The 14,420-nt window shown below is 57.5% G+C and overlaps 1 protein-coding gene across 2 annotated transcripts in view; it reads left to right on the plus strand.

The window, feature by feature from the left end:
- The first annotated feature begins 1,300 nt into the window (after window positions 1-1,300).
- Window positions 1,301-14,420, plus strand: part of KIRREL1 (kirre like nephrin family adhesion molecule 1) — an 88,559-nt gene continuing 75,439 nt past the window's right edge. For both annotated transcript variants that reach the window (XM_077840987.1, XM_077840988.1), the window contains exon 1: window positions 1,301-1,392. In XM_077840987.1, the coding sequence (XP_077697113.1) occupies window positions 1,332-1,392 (61 nt within the window). In that variant the 5' untranslated portion in view covers window positions 1,301-1,331. The remainder of the gene's footprint in view (window positions 1,393-14,420) is intronic.

Raw genomic sequence — 14,420 nt, forward strand, 5'->3', positions numbered from 1 at the left:
CCCCCCCCACACACACACACTTCCCCTCTGTTAAGAATCCCCCCAACACACATCCACGATCCCCTCCCCTACCCCATCAAAGACCCCCCCATCAAGGATCCCCCTTGCTGATTCAAAGATTCCCCCCATCCGTCCAGGATCCCCCACTTGCAGGATTAACCCCTCTTCTCAAAGATCCCACCTCTGCATCAGGGATCCCACTCCCTGCCCAAGTTCTGCCCACCCCATCCCATTTGCAGGATTCCCCCTCCCTTTAGGATCCCCCCCAATCCAGGATCTTCCCTCCCGCTGCAACATCTTCTGTCTCTGTCCAGACTCTGCCCCTTGTTCAAACAACTCCCCCCCCATGTCAAGAATTCCCTCCCCTGACCAGCATTCCCCCCAAAAAAACGTCAGTTATCCTCTGTCATCTGCCCCCCATGTCAAAAAATACCCCCCCCACACACACACACACTTCTGTGATCCCCTACCCCATGTCAAGAATTTCCTGCCCATATCCTGGATTCTCCCCCAAGTCAATCACCCTCTGACTCTGCCCAGAATCTCCCCCCAATGTCAAAAATAACCCCCACCTCTATGATCTCCTCCCCCATGTCAAAAACTCCCTCCCCATGTCCAGGACCCCCTCAAGTCAATCACCCTCTGCCTCTGCCCAGAATCTGCCCCCCATGGAAAAAATACCCCCACACCTATGATCCCCTCCCCCATGTCCAGGATCCCCCCACCCCAGTCCATTACCCTCTGTGCCTCTGCCCAGAATCTGCCCCCATGTAAAAAATACCCCCACACCTATGATCCCCTCCCCATGTCAAAAACTCCCTCCCCATGTCCAGGACCCCCCCCCCCAAGTCAATCACCCTCTTCCTCTGCCCCCCATGTCAAAAAATACCCCCACACTTCTATGATCCCCTCCCCCATGTCCAGGACCCCCCCACCCCAGTCCATCACCCTCTGCCTCCGTCCACAATCCCACCCCCAACTTGGCCCAAGTTGCTGGGTGGGTTGTTCTGAGAGCCCCCCACCCCCCGCCCCCCAGGCCCGGCCAGCTCCTCGGCCCCCTCCCCCGCTCGCTCCCAGTGGCTCCTTCCCCGTCTCGCTCCATCCCCTCGCTGCAGCCAGCCCCGCCGCTCCGGAGCGCCAGCCAGCGCGGGTGCGAGCGAGCCCGGAGCGAGCCAGCCGGAGGGGCCCCTTGCGCCGGAGCCGTGGAAATGGTTTGGCGGCGGCGCTGAAGCCGGGCAGGGCGCGGAGAAGGCGAGAGACCCCCCCACCCCGCCCGCCGGACCCCCCGATTCCCCCCCCTGCCCCCCAGCGCCCGGGCCAAAGGCAGGAGCATGCGGAATCTGCGGCTCTTTCTGCTCTGGGTTGTGATTCTGGCTGACACTCAGTGCCAAGGTAAGGGGGGGGCTCCGCGCCCCCCACCTCTTTTGTGTCCGCGCGGGGGGTTGGGGGGGGAGCGAGTTTGCAAGTTGTTCGTGGGAGGATGGGCGAGGGCAGAAGGAGCGGGGGCAGGGGGCGATAGGGAAAGATTCCCCCCAACCCCACTAACCCCCCCCACCCCACTAAACCCCCCCCCAATTCCTTCTGCAAACGCAGCTAGCGGGGCCTGATCCTGGTGTAACTTGAGTGGCTTCGCTGGAATGGCTCCTGATTGTTTCCCCCCCACACTCCCGGGGGGGGAGGTCGGTAGCTCCCCCCCCCCCCCGCCCCGCTTCTTTCATGGGAAATCGAGGGGGAATTGCATCTTGGATCCAAAGCTGGGGGGAAGGGGGAGCCGCTTCCAGTCCTGCCCCCCCCCGGTATAACCCTGGTGGGTAGCCTTGTTTTGCTGCTGCCCTATATTTATGTATTTGTGTTGCCCAGAGAAAAGTTTGTGGCAAAAAGAACGGGGGGGGGGGGGGCGCCCGGAAGGCTGAAGGGGGGAAAGTGAAGGAAGAAAGGGAGGAATGGCAGAAAGGAGAAGTCGCGCGGATGCCAAGGAAGGGGGAGGAGAGAGCGGGACAGGGGAATGTGGGGGGAAGGGCAGGGGAGAGGCTGCGATTTCAAGTTATAAAGGGGGTGGCGCGGGGGGGGGGGGTCCGAACCCTGTTTGTGCAAGTTCTGTGGGGTGCAGGGAGGGCGCTGCTTCCCCGGGAATCCCCCCCGCACACGCTGGGGAGCGGCGACCAGGCCGAACCGCTGGCTGGGGAACAGCTGGGGCTCTCCTGCTGGAAGGAGCATTCCAGGGAAGGGAGAGCTCGTGTCTGGGGAGTTGGCGTTAAATCCTGCTCTTTGCCCACTTGGGGGGAGCCAGCGGTGGTTTGCGGGGGGGTGGGGGGGGACTAGCTGGATTGGAGTCCCGCGTGCCCCCCTCCCCGATCCGGATGGGGACCCTTCCTGGGCTGCCTTGTGCTGATGTCGCAGCAAAGGGGAAAAGGGGGGAGTTGGTGTCTTGTCTGTGACTCCAAGCGAGATGCCAGCGGGATCTCTCCCCAGGAGCAGGGTTGTGTGTGGGGCAGAGGAGCTGGGGGGCGGGGGGGGGGGGTTGAGGTAGTGGCGGAAAGGGAAAGATTCCCTAGGCTAAAGAAGCAACTCCGCCTCCTTCTGCAGATGTCTCAGCTCCCCCAGGAATGCCTGAGCCTGGAGATTTCTGGCTGATAAGGCTGCTGGGGGTTGTTTATCTAGCTGGTCGCAGGGACCTGTAGAGCTAGAAGATTCAGGCCTGGTCCTTCCTTGCAGACAGTGGAGGGGCCCCGGGCTCCCACTGGAAAATAAGAAATCCAAGCCCTGCCAGGGTGGGTGGGGGGCGGCGGGCCCTGGACCATGTCCCCTGTTCTGATCTTGCCCAGGAGGCATTATTGCTGTTTGTCGAGTGCTCCCACCCAGCGGGCCGGTTGTGCCAGGCGCTGCTCAGAGCCAGGAGAGACGGTCCCTGCCCGAAGCGCTCACAGTCCGAATAGAGCAAGACCCTTAGGCCCATTTACAGAGGGAGCAAACTGAGGCCTAGAGAGACTTGCCCAAGGGCCAGAAGGCAGGCAGTGACTGGGCTCTGCTTTCCCCAAGTTCCAGGCGAGTCGCTTAAAGGCAAAGCTGGCCAGGCTGCCTCCTTCCCTGCTGCTGGCTGCTTGGCGGGCCCATGGGGCAAATGAGTTGGCTGGTTCTGGGGGTCTGTGTTGCGGGTACACCACCTCTTCTTGGGGTGAAATAGCCTTCACCGAAGGGGGCATGGGAGCCTGAACTCCAGTGCGGGGCTGGAGGAGTTCCCCCCACCAGGGGACGGAGTGCCTGGAGGGGCCAGTTTGCAAAGGACCCTTGCCCTGCCAGCATCCCTGTGCTCTGGATACTGAGGCCTCCAATGCTTGCAGGTCCCTACTGCTACAGCTTTCATTTAAAGGGGGGGGGTTTGTGGGGGAGCGTTGCTAAGACGCTGGGAAGAAAATGAGACAAACAGGGGTTTAAAGGGGGAAAAAAGCCTCTTACACTGAAAGATCGAGGGGGGGGGGAGGGGAGGGCAGGATAAATACATCTCATCCTCCACCCCTCCTTGCAAGACTCCGAGAACCGCCATGGGTCTTTACTTAAATTGAAGGAACAAAAGCTACAGTTCCCCCGCCCCCCAAACTGTGACATGTGGATTTAATTGGAGGGAAGGTGGTGTTGGGGTGGGGGCAGGTGTTTGCAGGAGAGAGAGAGAGTGAGCAGAAATATTTCCCTTTCTATAAATCTAACTCTTGGAAACCAGCGTGAGGGGGGCAAATGGGCTGAATCTGATTTACTCCTGCAGAGGATTTGATCCAGAGGGTGGCTTAAATCCCTGCTTGGGGAAGAATCCCCCTCCGGGAGGTGAACAGCTAAGCAGGGCTGGTGATTTAGGAAGCAGGATTCTGGGAAAGAGGAGGCTTGGGGATCTGTTTTGATTCCCTTTCGAATAAACACTCCTCTGCCCCCCCATTACCATTTTTCCCTTTGTTCCCCACTGCTCTGCATGACACCAGGGGAGCACCTGTGTTATTTTTCCAGGGTTTGTGGGGTGTGCATGGGGATTCTTGTAAGTTTCTTTCTCTTGCCCACTCCCTCCTCCTTCGGAAGCTGTTTGGATGGGTTGGTCTGGGGCAGGAGGGGTTTTCCTTCAGGGTTGTTATCAGGGAGAAACGGAGCAGGGATTGGGGGTTGAAGAGTGGTTGGGAAAACTGTGATCCCCCTCCCCGAAGGAGATATATATAAATGAGCTTGATAGATGGAGAAAGGGGGTGGGGGGAAACATGCTGGAGTATTGGGGCGGGAAGGAGGGGGGGATCTGTGCCATTCATGTGGTTTGAGCTCACACACACACACACAGACACACAAAGATGTTGAATGGGTTTCATCATTCTTCATTTCTCACTAAATAATTTTCTGTATCTTATCTAAATGAAACCCATTATTCTTCCCCCCATTTCAATCACTCGCTGTGATTGTGCCTCAAATTGAAATATTTATTCATTTTCCGGGTGATTCTTTATCCCTTTCTCTCTGTGTGGGATTTTTCCCCCCCTCTTTCCCTTCCTTTCAGGGAAGAGCAGCAAAATTGCAACAGCAAAAACTACAGCTAATCAAGAGAAGTGTGTGCTTCGGGAGGTGGGGGGTGTCAACCCGTGGGGGGTGGGAAGTGGCTAGGGTACTGTTTTGTAAGGAGCGGGTTTATGGGGAGGTAGAGGGTGGGAGTGTTCTTCATACTGCCTGGAAATATCGGGAGGGGGGGGGAATGTGCTTCCCAAATCCCTCCCCCTAACAGAAACACACACATAAAATGCTTTGATCCTGCACCTCAGAAGGCAGCTAGACAGAAGGAAGAGGGAGTCCTGACACCGGATGGCTCGCTCCATGCAACAGGGTGAGCTATAGTAAACTGGTCACAGATCCCTTGTCATGTGTCGCCACTCAGGCACTTCACATCTTGCAACCCAGTGTGCGGGGGGGGGAGTCAGGACGCCTGGGTTCTATCCCCAGCTCTGGGAAGGGAGTGGTCTAGTGGGTAGTGCAGGGTGGTCTAGGTGTCAGGACTCCTGGGTCCCTTTTCTGCTTTGCTATGTGTCTGTCTGGCCTGCTTTCCTTGCATTTGTCGGGCGGCCTCCCCCTGTTTCTGGGCCATCTGTGAAACGGTGATAAACCCACCTCGGTGATAAACCCACCTCAGAGCGGCTGTGAGGTCTTAGTCAAGGTTTGTGATCCCCTGCCAGAGACACCTGAGAAGGGAAAGGTTACAAAGAGGTCACACTCCCATTCAGCGTAGCGTTTGCCTTCTCCTCCAGCCCCAATGAACAGACATGTTCCTGTGCCTTTAATCCCCATCCCATCCTTCATGACCCCAGACCTGGCTTCCCATAGCGAGGACCAGGGAGCCATCACTGGCCTCAATTAGGACAGAATCGCTAGGACTGGAACATACCAGGATAGATCCTTGGCCACCGATAGTGAGTGAGTGAGTGAGTGAGAGAGAGAGAGAGAGAGAGAGAAAGAAAGAAAGAAAGAAAGAAAGAAAGAAAGAAAGAAAGAAAGAAAGAAAGAAAGAAAGAAAGAAAGAAAGGTGAATAAATTCTATTTATCTCGTTATTTATTCAGCTAACTCTTTTAATCAGCTAGTGAGTATATTACAGGTGAATAATATTTTCAATATTCAGTCCGTATAGATAGATAGATAGACAGACGGGGTGTATGGAGATAGAGGGGTGTATAGAGGAATAGATAGATAGGTAGATAGATAGATAGATAGATTAGATACACATGTGTGGGGGTGGATGGCTGGATGGTTAGAAGTGGGGTATCTATGGGGTAGGGTGTATTGCGATGGATGGAGGGGGATGGTTGACTGGCTGGCTGGATAAATGGAGGGGTGTTCCTAGGAATGGATAGTTAAAGGGGTATATATGGGGGTGGATCAGATATTACAGTGCTGAGGGCAATATAAGAATCTATATATGTTGGTAGATAGAGGGGCATTTATGGGGATGGATGGACAGAGGGCTGGGGGTGAGGATGGATGGATGGATGGATGGATGGATGGATGGATGGATGGATGGATGGATGGATGGATGGACAGGGGGTGGGGGTGCAGATGGATGGATGGATGGATGGACAGAGGGGTGTGGGTGCGTATGGAGGATGGATGGACATAGAGTGGGGGTGAGGCTGGACGGACAGACAGTGGGGCAGATGTGCGGATAGATCATCTCCCCCCGGGGAATCAGCTAAGGAGCTGGCAGGACTTGCTTTCCAGACCTGTGCAGACTCCATGCCTGCAGAGAGCTCGGGCAGGTCTCGGTCTCAGCCCCCCGTGTGCATGGCTGCTGCATTGCCGGCTCCCTTCCCCCCATGCCGGACGCCCCCGGCGAGCGGCAGGTAAATATTGTGAGCGATGCGCGGGCAGTAATAGTGGTTTGACTGCAGATTGATGAATGCTGTGTAAAAACTCGGCACCCAGCAGCCCCCCTCACTCACCCACGCATGCCGGCTGCTGCCTGCTCTGTGCCACTTCTCTGCCAGCCTCCCTGGCCCCCAGGGGCCTCACAAAGCCCGGCCTGCCGGCCCGACGGGGCAGCTGGGGGGAGCAGCCAGCATCGCAGCTCGGCCAAGGCATCGGGAGGTCAGGGGGGTTTATAGGGCAAACTCTGTGCTGGGGCAAGTGGCTTCCCTTATCCAGGGTGGGAGCCAGCACAGGGTTGAGGGGGGAGAGCCCCACCCCACCCCGACGGTCGAAGTCTTTAGGGACTGGAGGAATACAATGCGGCGGCGGGGTCGGGGGGGAATAGGTGGCTAACCATTGCTGTCACCTCACTAGGTCGCTGACTCCGTGCGTGTCTGTCTGTCTGCTCTCTCTCTCCATAGTCCCGTCGTCCCAGCCTGCTCTCAGCCTGCTGGCCGTGTGAGGGTTAAAGGGGCATCGTGTCATGCTCAGTGTGGATTTCCTGGTGCTGCGGGAAGAGCGATGCCCCACAGCCCAGCCCCTCTCCCTGGGGTGGCCCACTTATGGGGCACACGGGCTGCAAACGTTCCCATCTCTCCATCTCCTGGCGGCATGGCAGGGGCTGGCTGGGCTGTTCCCCGGCCCCCCTGCCACCAGGACATCGCTATTCAGCTCCACAACCCCGCATCACTCTGCCCAACGCAGCAGAAGAAGAGGGCGAAGGGTTTGATCCCCTTGTCTTGTCCTCTGTGCGGCAACAGGGCTGGTTTATAGCTTCCTGCTGTCCTGTCCAGCCCCAATAACCTGAACTGATCCACGGCAGGGGACTCCAGCTCTGTTCTGCTGGCTGGTCTGGAATTTAACCCCCGTGTCTCTGATTTCCACCCCGCAGCAGCCTCTTCTCCTCCCCCTCTGCGGCTGACCCTGTCTCCCCCCGCCCCGGTGCAAATGTGACATGCCACCCTGCTGGAACCACGGGCCCGTCTGCCTTTCCAGATCAATTCCATCAGCTGCAGGCATGCGGCTAGGCAGTCCTAGCCTCTGAGAGCAGCAGGAGGGAAACGGGGGGACTGCAGGAGGGCTGGGTTCCCTGGGGAGGATCTGCCGGCCCCGATTCACCAGGGTCTGTCTCCACAAGACGAGAGCCCTGTATTTACTGCGGCTATTCCCATGCAGCGCGGGCAGGCTGGTCCGATTTATACAGCTGCAGCACCCCCGCAAGTGAAACCGGGGTCGGGGGGGGGAGGGAGGGCTGTGTTACCAGCCCCTACCTGCCTTGAAGCACTTACAGCCCAGGGAGGGGAGGTGACTTGCCCCGGGTCACCCAGCAGATCAGTGGCATAGCTGGGAATAGACCCAGGTTTTCTGGGACCCAGATGAGCACCTGTCCACTAGGCTATGCTGCCTTGTGCAGAGGTGGCAAAGCCCAGATCCCCAGACCCTTGTGAGGGGGACGGTAGGGGCAGTCGGGGCGTGCGCGTTGGGGGGTCACATGGAAGTGGCTGGGAAAGGGGAAGTCCCTCCAGAAACCAGGCGCAAGCCGGACTCCAGGCAGGCCCCAGACAGGCCGGGCAGTGGCAGAGCAAAGCCGGGTTAGTGGAGCCTGGGGGAGATGAAAGGCAGGGCTGGCCAGACAAGCACTTCTGTGAGGATCCCTCTGCTTGGGGAAGTGAGCGATGGGACCTAGCTTCATCCGCCCTGCTCCGTTTCAGCAGCTCAGGCCCGTGTCTCACTACAAATACAAACTGTCCCTGGGTTCAATGGGCATTGGGCCCATCCATGATAATATCAGTGGGCAGTAGGAAAAGAGAGACCCTGCAATCTGGGTCCAAACCCTAGAGCTCTCTAGGCAAGTCTTAACGGGGTTCCCCCTTCTTGGATTCAGCTCCAAACTTCCCCAGAGCTGGAGGGCATCCTGATCCAGCTCTGGGACAGCCCCCTCCCAGGAGAGCAGCCCCCGCCGTCCGGGACTGGCTGTGCTCAGAGGTTTAAGGGCTGGGGTGCAAGGTGGAGCCAGCAAGATGTGCTGATGCATTGTGTGTGTGTGGGGGGGGGGGGGACGACAACAAGGGAGCTCAGCTGCGTTTCCCTATCACTAACGCGCCTTTGAACCAGCCACCCACTCACTGCCCCCCAGGGATCTACGCCGCCCCTTTCATTCCGCCGCCTGGCGAGAGGGTTATTTATTTTGATTGCACCTGACACCTGTCAGCACACAGCTCAGCACAGCTGGCTCCACGGCTCCCCCCACCCCCACCTTGAGGGGCTTTTCGTGCCGTAACCTCATCATCTGCGGCTGGGTGCAGGGAGAACCACGCAAAACTCCGGCGACCCATCACCCTGGGCGGCAGGGCACCAACGGTAGCTCTGCTGAGCCTGACGCTGGGCGCTGCCTGTCGCACACTCCACCGGGCTGCTCAATCCAGCTGGGCCCAGCACCCTGGTTGCAAGTGACTCTTGGGTAGGAAAGCCAGCAGTCGTTGGTAACAAAATCCACTTGCAACAGAGACAATTCTCCCGCACTCCCGGGAGGGCAGGCTTAGAGCCCTCAGCCTCAGACTCCAAAAACACAGGGCTTGCCCGTTTGAGTTAAGGATGCGCTCCCTCAGCTAGCAGTGGTAGCAGGCCTCTTATCCTCTCTGTGGGTAGCCACTAGAGGGCCACCTCCAAGCAGCCCCCACTGCCTGCTGCCACCCTCTCCCCACACTCCCTAGAGCTGTGCTCCGTTCGGTTCCCTTTGCGTTCCAACAAGCCGAGTGAAAAATCCCAGCCTCCCTCAAGCAAAACTGGGCTGAAAGGGGCAAGATTCCCCCTGCTCTGGGATTGAAGACACCCGACCATGGAACCTCCGAGGTCCACAGGGTTTCCACCCTGAAGCTGTTGCCTGCCCCCCTGCTGGCAACACCCCAGTCCCCAGCTCTCTCCCTATGGGCTGCTTCCCTCCCCCGCCACCCCAAGCTCCAGGGCTTCTATAGGGTTTGCAGATCCTGCTGCAGATCTTTGGTCAGGACTCCCTGGGGTCAGCCCTGCTCCTGCTGCAGAGCAGAGCAAGTACATGGTGTTAGCTCCCTGCCCAGTTCCTCAGGACAGTGGGGCCTTCAGCCCGACAGCTCTCGGCCAGCCCCAAACCTTGGGCTACCACACTGGCCCTCTGAACAAGCCAAGTCCAGTTAATGGGCTCTTTGGATTCCAACAAACACAGCCTAGCCTGATCCTCTTGCACAATCGTATGCAGCAGGGAAACGCTGCTCCCCCCAGCACACTAGGGTTTTGCACCATCTTTGCACTGGTGCAAATGAGCAATGTTGCACCATTCCAGCCAATGCAGATTATGCCATTGATTTCAATGGGAGCAGGGTTGAACCCTAAAACAGCTTAGTCTAGGTAGGAGACAGTGTGATTTAGTGGATAGGGCCCCTAAATTGGGAGTCTGGAGACCTGTTTGCAGCTCTGCCACTGACTTGCTGGGTGACCTTGGGCAAGTCACTTCCCCCCGCCCCGTGCCCAGTTTCCCCATCTGTAACCTGTCGTTCAGGGCACTTCGAACACGTAGCTGGAGGTTATAGCATACGGAAGGATCCTTCTTCAGCTAGGGGAGACTGGACCCATCAGGGCCTTTTCTTCTCTGATTGGACACACTGGTTCCCATGCCCCCTTACACCAGTATGGCAGGAAAGGGCCATTAAAGTGGGTGGAACTAATATATTTTAGCCTGCCAGAGCTGCATGAAGGGGCCTTAGTGTGACTGAGAATCAGGCCCTCAGGCAGTTCCAATAGCGAGGAGGCAATTAAAAGGGTCCTCCACCCTCATGTGTCAAGGCACAAGTTGATTGTTCACCCTCCACCATTCTTGCATGGCTGTGAAATCGCTGCTGCGCTCCACACCAGAGGTGGCTGCATTTCAATGGTGGGAGAGCGATCCACAAGCAGCATTGCTTCGTGCTTTTAAATAGCAGCTGTGCTCAACCCCAGAGGTGGCTGTCTTTCAGGCTGGGTGATTGATCCCTGGACAGCGTTGCTTTGTGCTGTTAAACAGCTGATGCATCTTACCAGAGAGGTGGCTGCCTTTCAGTGGTGGGGGAAGCGATCCCAGCATTCAGTGCATACTTTGCAAAGCACACTGTGGTCGTGAGATTGCCCTCACTCCAGGGCTTCCGCTGCCATAGGGCACAGGAGGCCGGACACCAGGTACAATGGCCCCCTTCTGCTGCAGCGAGCCTTTCGCTGGGGAACAGACTGGTGGCTCGGAAGTGGCAGGCGAAAACGGGGGGACTCGGAGCAGCAAGGATGGCTCCGTGCTGACCCTGTTCTGGAAGGGAGGATTAGCGCTAATGGACAGCGTGTCACCGTGGCTATGTGGGGGCTGACCCAGCAAATTCCTTGAGTCAGAGATTTCTTGCTCTCCTGCCCATTTTAATATCCCAGGGAGCCTCCCTTCCTACCCAGATCCCCAGCACTCAGCCCTCCCCAGCCCCTGCACTCAAAGCCATTGAGGAAATTGGGACCCTGAGTGAGACCCACAGGGCACACTGGGATTAAAGGGCTTCAATCCTGGGGTGGCGGGGGGGGGGGGGGGTTGGAGCCAGCCAGCTCTCCAGGGTGAGGCCACTGTAGTTCCTGGCAGCAAGGGTGAGTTCGGGGGCTCCAGCCTTCGCTCGCTCCCCTGGCCCAGTGCTCTTGCTCGCTCGCTTCCCTGGCAGGGTTCTGTCACTCGACCTCTTGTTCCCCCAGTCCTCCTCCCTTGCGCTCGCCTCCCTGGGCTGGGGCGTGTGTTTGCCTGGGCTTGCCCTCTAGCTTGCGCTCCTAGGCTATCGCTCCGGCCCATTGGCTTGCTTGGGGCATCCAGCGGGTGGCTTTGCAGCTTCTCCTGCAGGGCTATGGTCTCCTCCTACGATTCCTTTTGGCTGAGAGGGCTGGGAAAGAAACAAAGTCACCTTGGAGACTGAGTTTCATCAGTAGAAAGGGGACCAATTGTGATGAAGTGTGTGTTTGTGTGTGTTGTGCGTGCGCCACCCTCTGTGGGAAGGAATCAGAAATGTCCCCCTTTGTGTCATAAGCCCTATAGTGCTACCAGCTAGGGGAGAGTCCCCGCTAGCTCCGGTGCTAGACTTCTTATCAGCATAGACTTGCTGATACCATTACGGGGGAGTCCTGGCTAAGCAAAGGTGGGAATTGCTAGGACAGCCCGCCAGGCAAAGAGCTCCAACCTCCTAAGAGACCCAGAGTCCTTGCCCCGATTCTGCAGTGAACGCAGGGGGTGATTGGCATTATAGCAGGCCTGAGCCCTGGAGCCATTTGCGAGGGGAGCTCAGAACAAAGGCCGGCCCCTTAGGAGTTCCAGGGGCCTTGGCCCTGTGGAACGTCTCTCTCTGGAAGGGACAGGGCTGGGCTGTGTGGTGAATACAAAGGTGATGCTTTGCTGAGGCTGCTGGATGCAGACTGCCCCTGTGATCCTGTCTGGCTCTAGCTCCCAGCCTGCAGTGCCTGTTGTCACCTAAATCCTGCCCCAGCTGGATAATGGGTGTCAGCAGAGGAGCCCGGATTCCTGGGTTCTGGCGCATCTCCCTTGTTCTGGAGGCTGAATTCCAACGCGGAGGTGGGGGATGCAGCGAACAGAGAGCAGTGGAGTTAGCAGCTTTGGGGTCCCTTCCCTGTTCCCTCCAAATCAAGCCCCCTGTTGCTGCCCGGTTGTCCCAGCTTATTCCCTGGGTTGCACCCAGGGAGATCGAGATTGTCGTGCAGCAAAAAGTCACCGCCGGCTCAATGCACCATGCAGCCCGGCGGGGAAGCAGCTAGCAAGCCGGGGGCATCAGCAGGCCTGCCGTGCAAGGCACGGGGGCGGTGGGAAGCAGTGGTGGGGGAGTAGAAGCGCTGGGCCCAGAGGCCCCTGTCAGGTTGTGAGTGGCACTAGCAGGTTCCCCCCCGGGCCAAGGCCTGGGGAAACGTGACTTTCCCAGAGTAGAAATCCATGTAGCATCACATATCGTTATCCCCGGGCACATCAAGGGAGGAAGCGCGGGCGAACGATGAGGTCAGGGCAGAGCAACACGCGGCGTGGGCGTGGCCGATCAGCCGGGTGTGAGGAGGTGCCCTGGGAGCTAGCAGCTCTCAATCCACTTCACTTCCCCAGCTTGCGGTGAGATTCCCCAGGCTCCCCCTGCCCCCTTCCTACCCCCCGCACATACAGCTGTGCCACCCAGCGCAGGAACAGGCAGAAAGCCGGCGGGGTGGATGCCGTTAAATATTAATAATGCTTTGCCCTTCTCTGGCGCCTGCCAGCCGGGGAGATCAAAGCCCTTTGCAACCATTAGCGAATTTACCCAGAAGCTGGGTAAATATTTACAGATGGGGAAACTGAGGCACAGGGAGGGTGGAAGTGTCTTGCCCAAGGTCACCCAGTGACTCAGTGGCAGAGCCAATACTAGAACCTGGGAACCTTCCTCTGGCGCCCCGTGCTGTAACCACGAGCCCACATTCCCACCTGGAGCTGGTAGTAAAACCCAGGAGCAGAGCTGTCTGGGAAACGGTTTTCCATCACATAAAAATGCTGCAGTTTTTGAAGAATTTCCCAGGACCTTTTGGAATCGTTCATGAAAAGCCGGAGGGAGAAAAAGACCGACCATCGGGCAGCCAAGAGCCTGGCAGTTGGACACTCACATGAGATGGGTGGGACCGAGGTTCAAGTCCTGCTCTTCCTGATTCAGAGGATGGACTGGAACCCAGGTGTCCTGTGTCCCACATGGGTACACACATGCCCTCACAGGGGCCCTCATGGGACACGCCCACCTAAGGACACGCATGTGACTTTACAAACATAAAGGGACATGCCTGGGGGCTCTTCTACAGGCCATCCCCATTTGCACACTCGTTTGTGCCCCCTTGCACATGGATACACACCGCCCGGAGCCGTGGCTGCGTCCCCGTAGGAAGCGACATGTGGCCCCCCACTCCCCACTGCCTGGCGTTTGGTGCTGGTAACTCAGGGATTATAGCTAACTCTCCATAAAGATCCCCCTAATTGCTTGCCTTACCTCAGGTTTTATCATCAAAGCATCCGTTATTCCCTCTCTAGCCTCCTTTTCTTTTTATTATCTCTTAATTAATCACTCTGGCTTTCACACTTAGCAGATAATTACAGTCTCCTGGGCACACGGCTCATTTTCATAACCTCCTGCTCTGAGTGGAGAGTGGGCGGGAGAACAGTGGGAAGGCCAGAAGAAGGGATGGAGGAAAAGGAGGAGAGGAAAGTGGCTGGGGGGAAAGAGGTGAGGTGTAATAGATCCGCCTTCTCTGCTGTCATGTCTCCCTCTACAGGCTGCAGCTCACAGAAGATAAGGGATCTACTACTGCGGCTGCAGCTAACAGGGATCCACCCACACACTTGATCCAAACCCCCCCTGAAATCAGCAGATTGCTGTTAGTTTGAGGGGCTCTGGGCCAGGCCCTGCAGCCAGAGGCCCCTCAGGTTGCAGCCTGGGTGCGTGGAGGCTGGGATGGGGGGCATGGGGAGGGAGAGAAATGTGAGCCAAAGGAAGACATGGGAGCGATTGCTGGGCCAGCGCAGGGCAGGCAGAGTCTGTCACCTAGCTGCCTGGAAAAACGTGGGTGAGCGGGAAAGGAAAAGGGGGGGAGAGGCAGCCTTGAGAAAGCAGCCCCCCACCTCAGATTTGCCCCGCCACTGTTCCGAGGGTCCAGTCCTGCCCGCTTCCTGAGAAGGGCAGGCGACTGCCCAAGCAAGTTCTCGGCAAGGGCAGCATGGTCTAGTGAGTAGGGCGACCGGCACAATTGCATGATTTAAAAAGAAAAAACACAATTCAGTTAAAGCAGTTTAAGACCTGCTCCCGAAGCTGCATTTTCTGTCAGCGGCAGCATCCCAAACACCAGACCTGGTTGGGATTGATGGATGGATTGATGGATGGATTGGTTTGGCCAGAAAATGCAGATTTGTTGAAACCGAAACTTTTCACGGGAAAGGGGAGGTTTTTTACTCCACAAAGCTTGG

The sequence above is a fragment of the Eretmochelys imbricata genome, chromosome 24 (genome assembly GCF_965152235.1).
Source record: "Eretmochelys imbricata isolate rEreImb1 chromosome 24, rEreImb1.hap1, whole genome shotgun sequence".
Lineage (NCBI taxonomy): Eukaryota > Metazoa > Chordata > Testudines > Cheloniidae > Eretmochelys > Eretmochelys imbricata.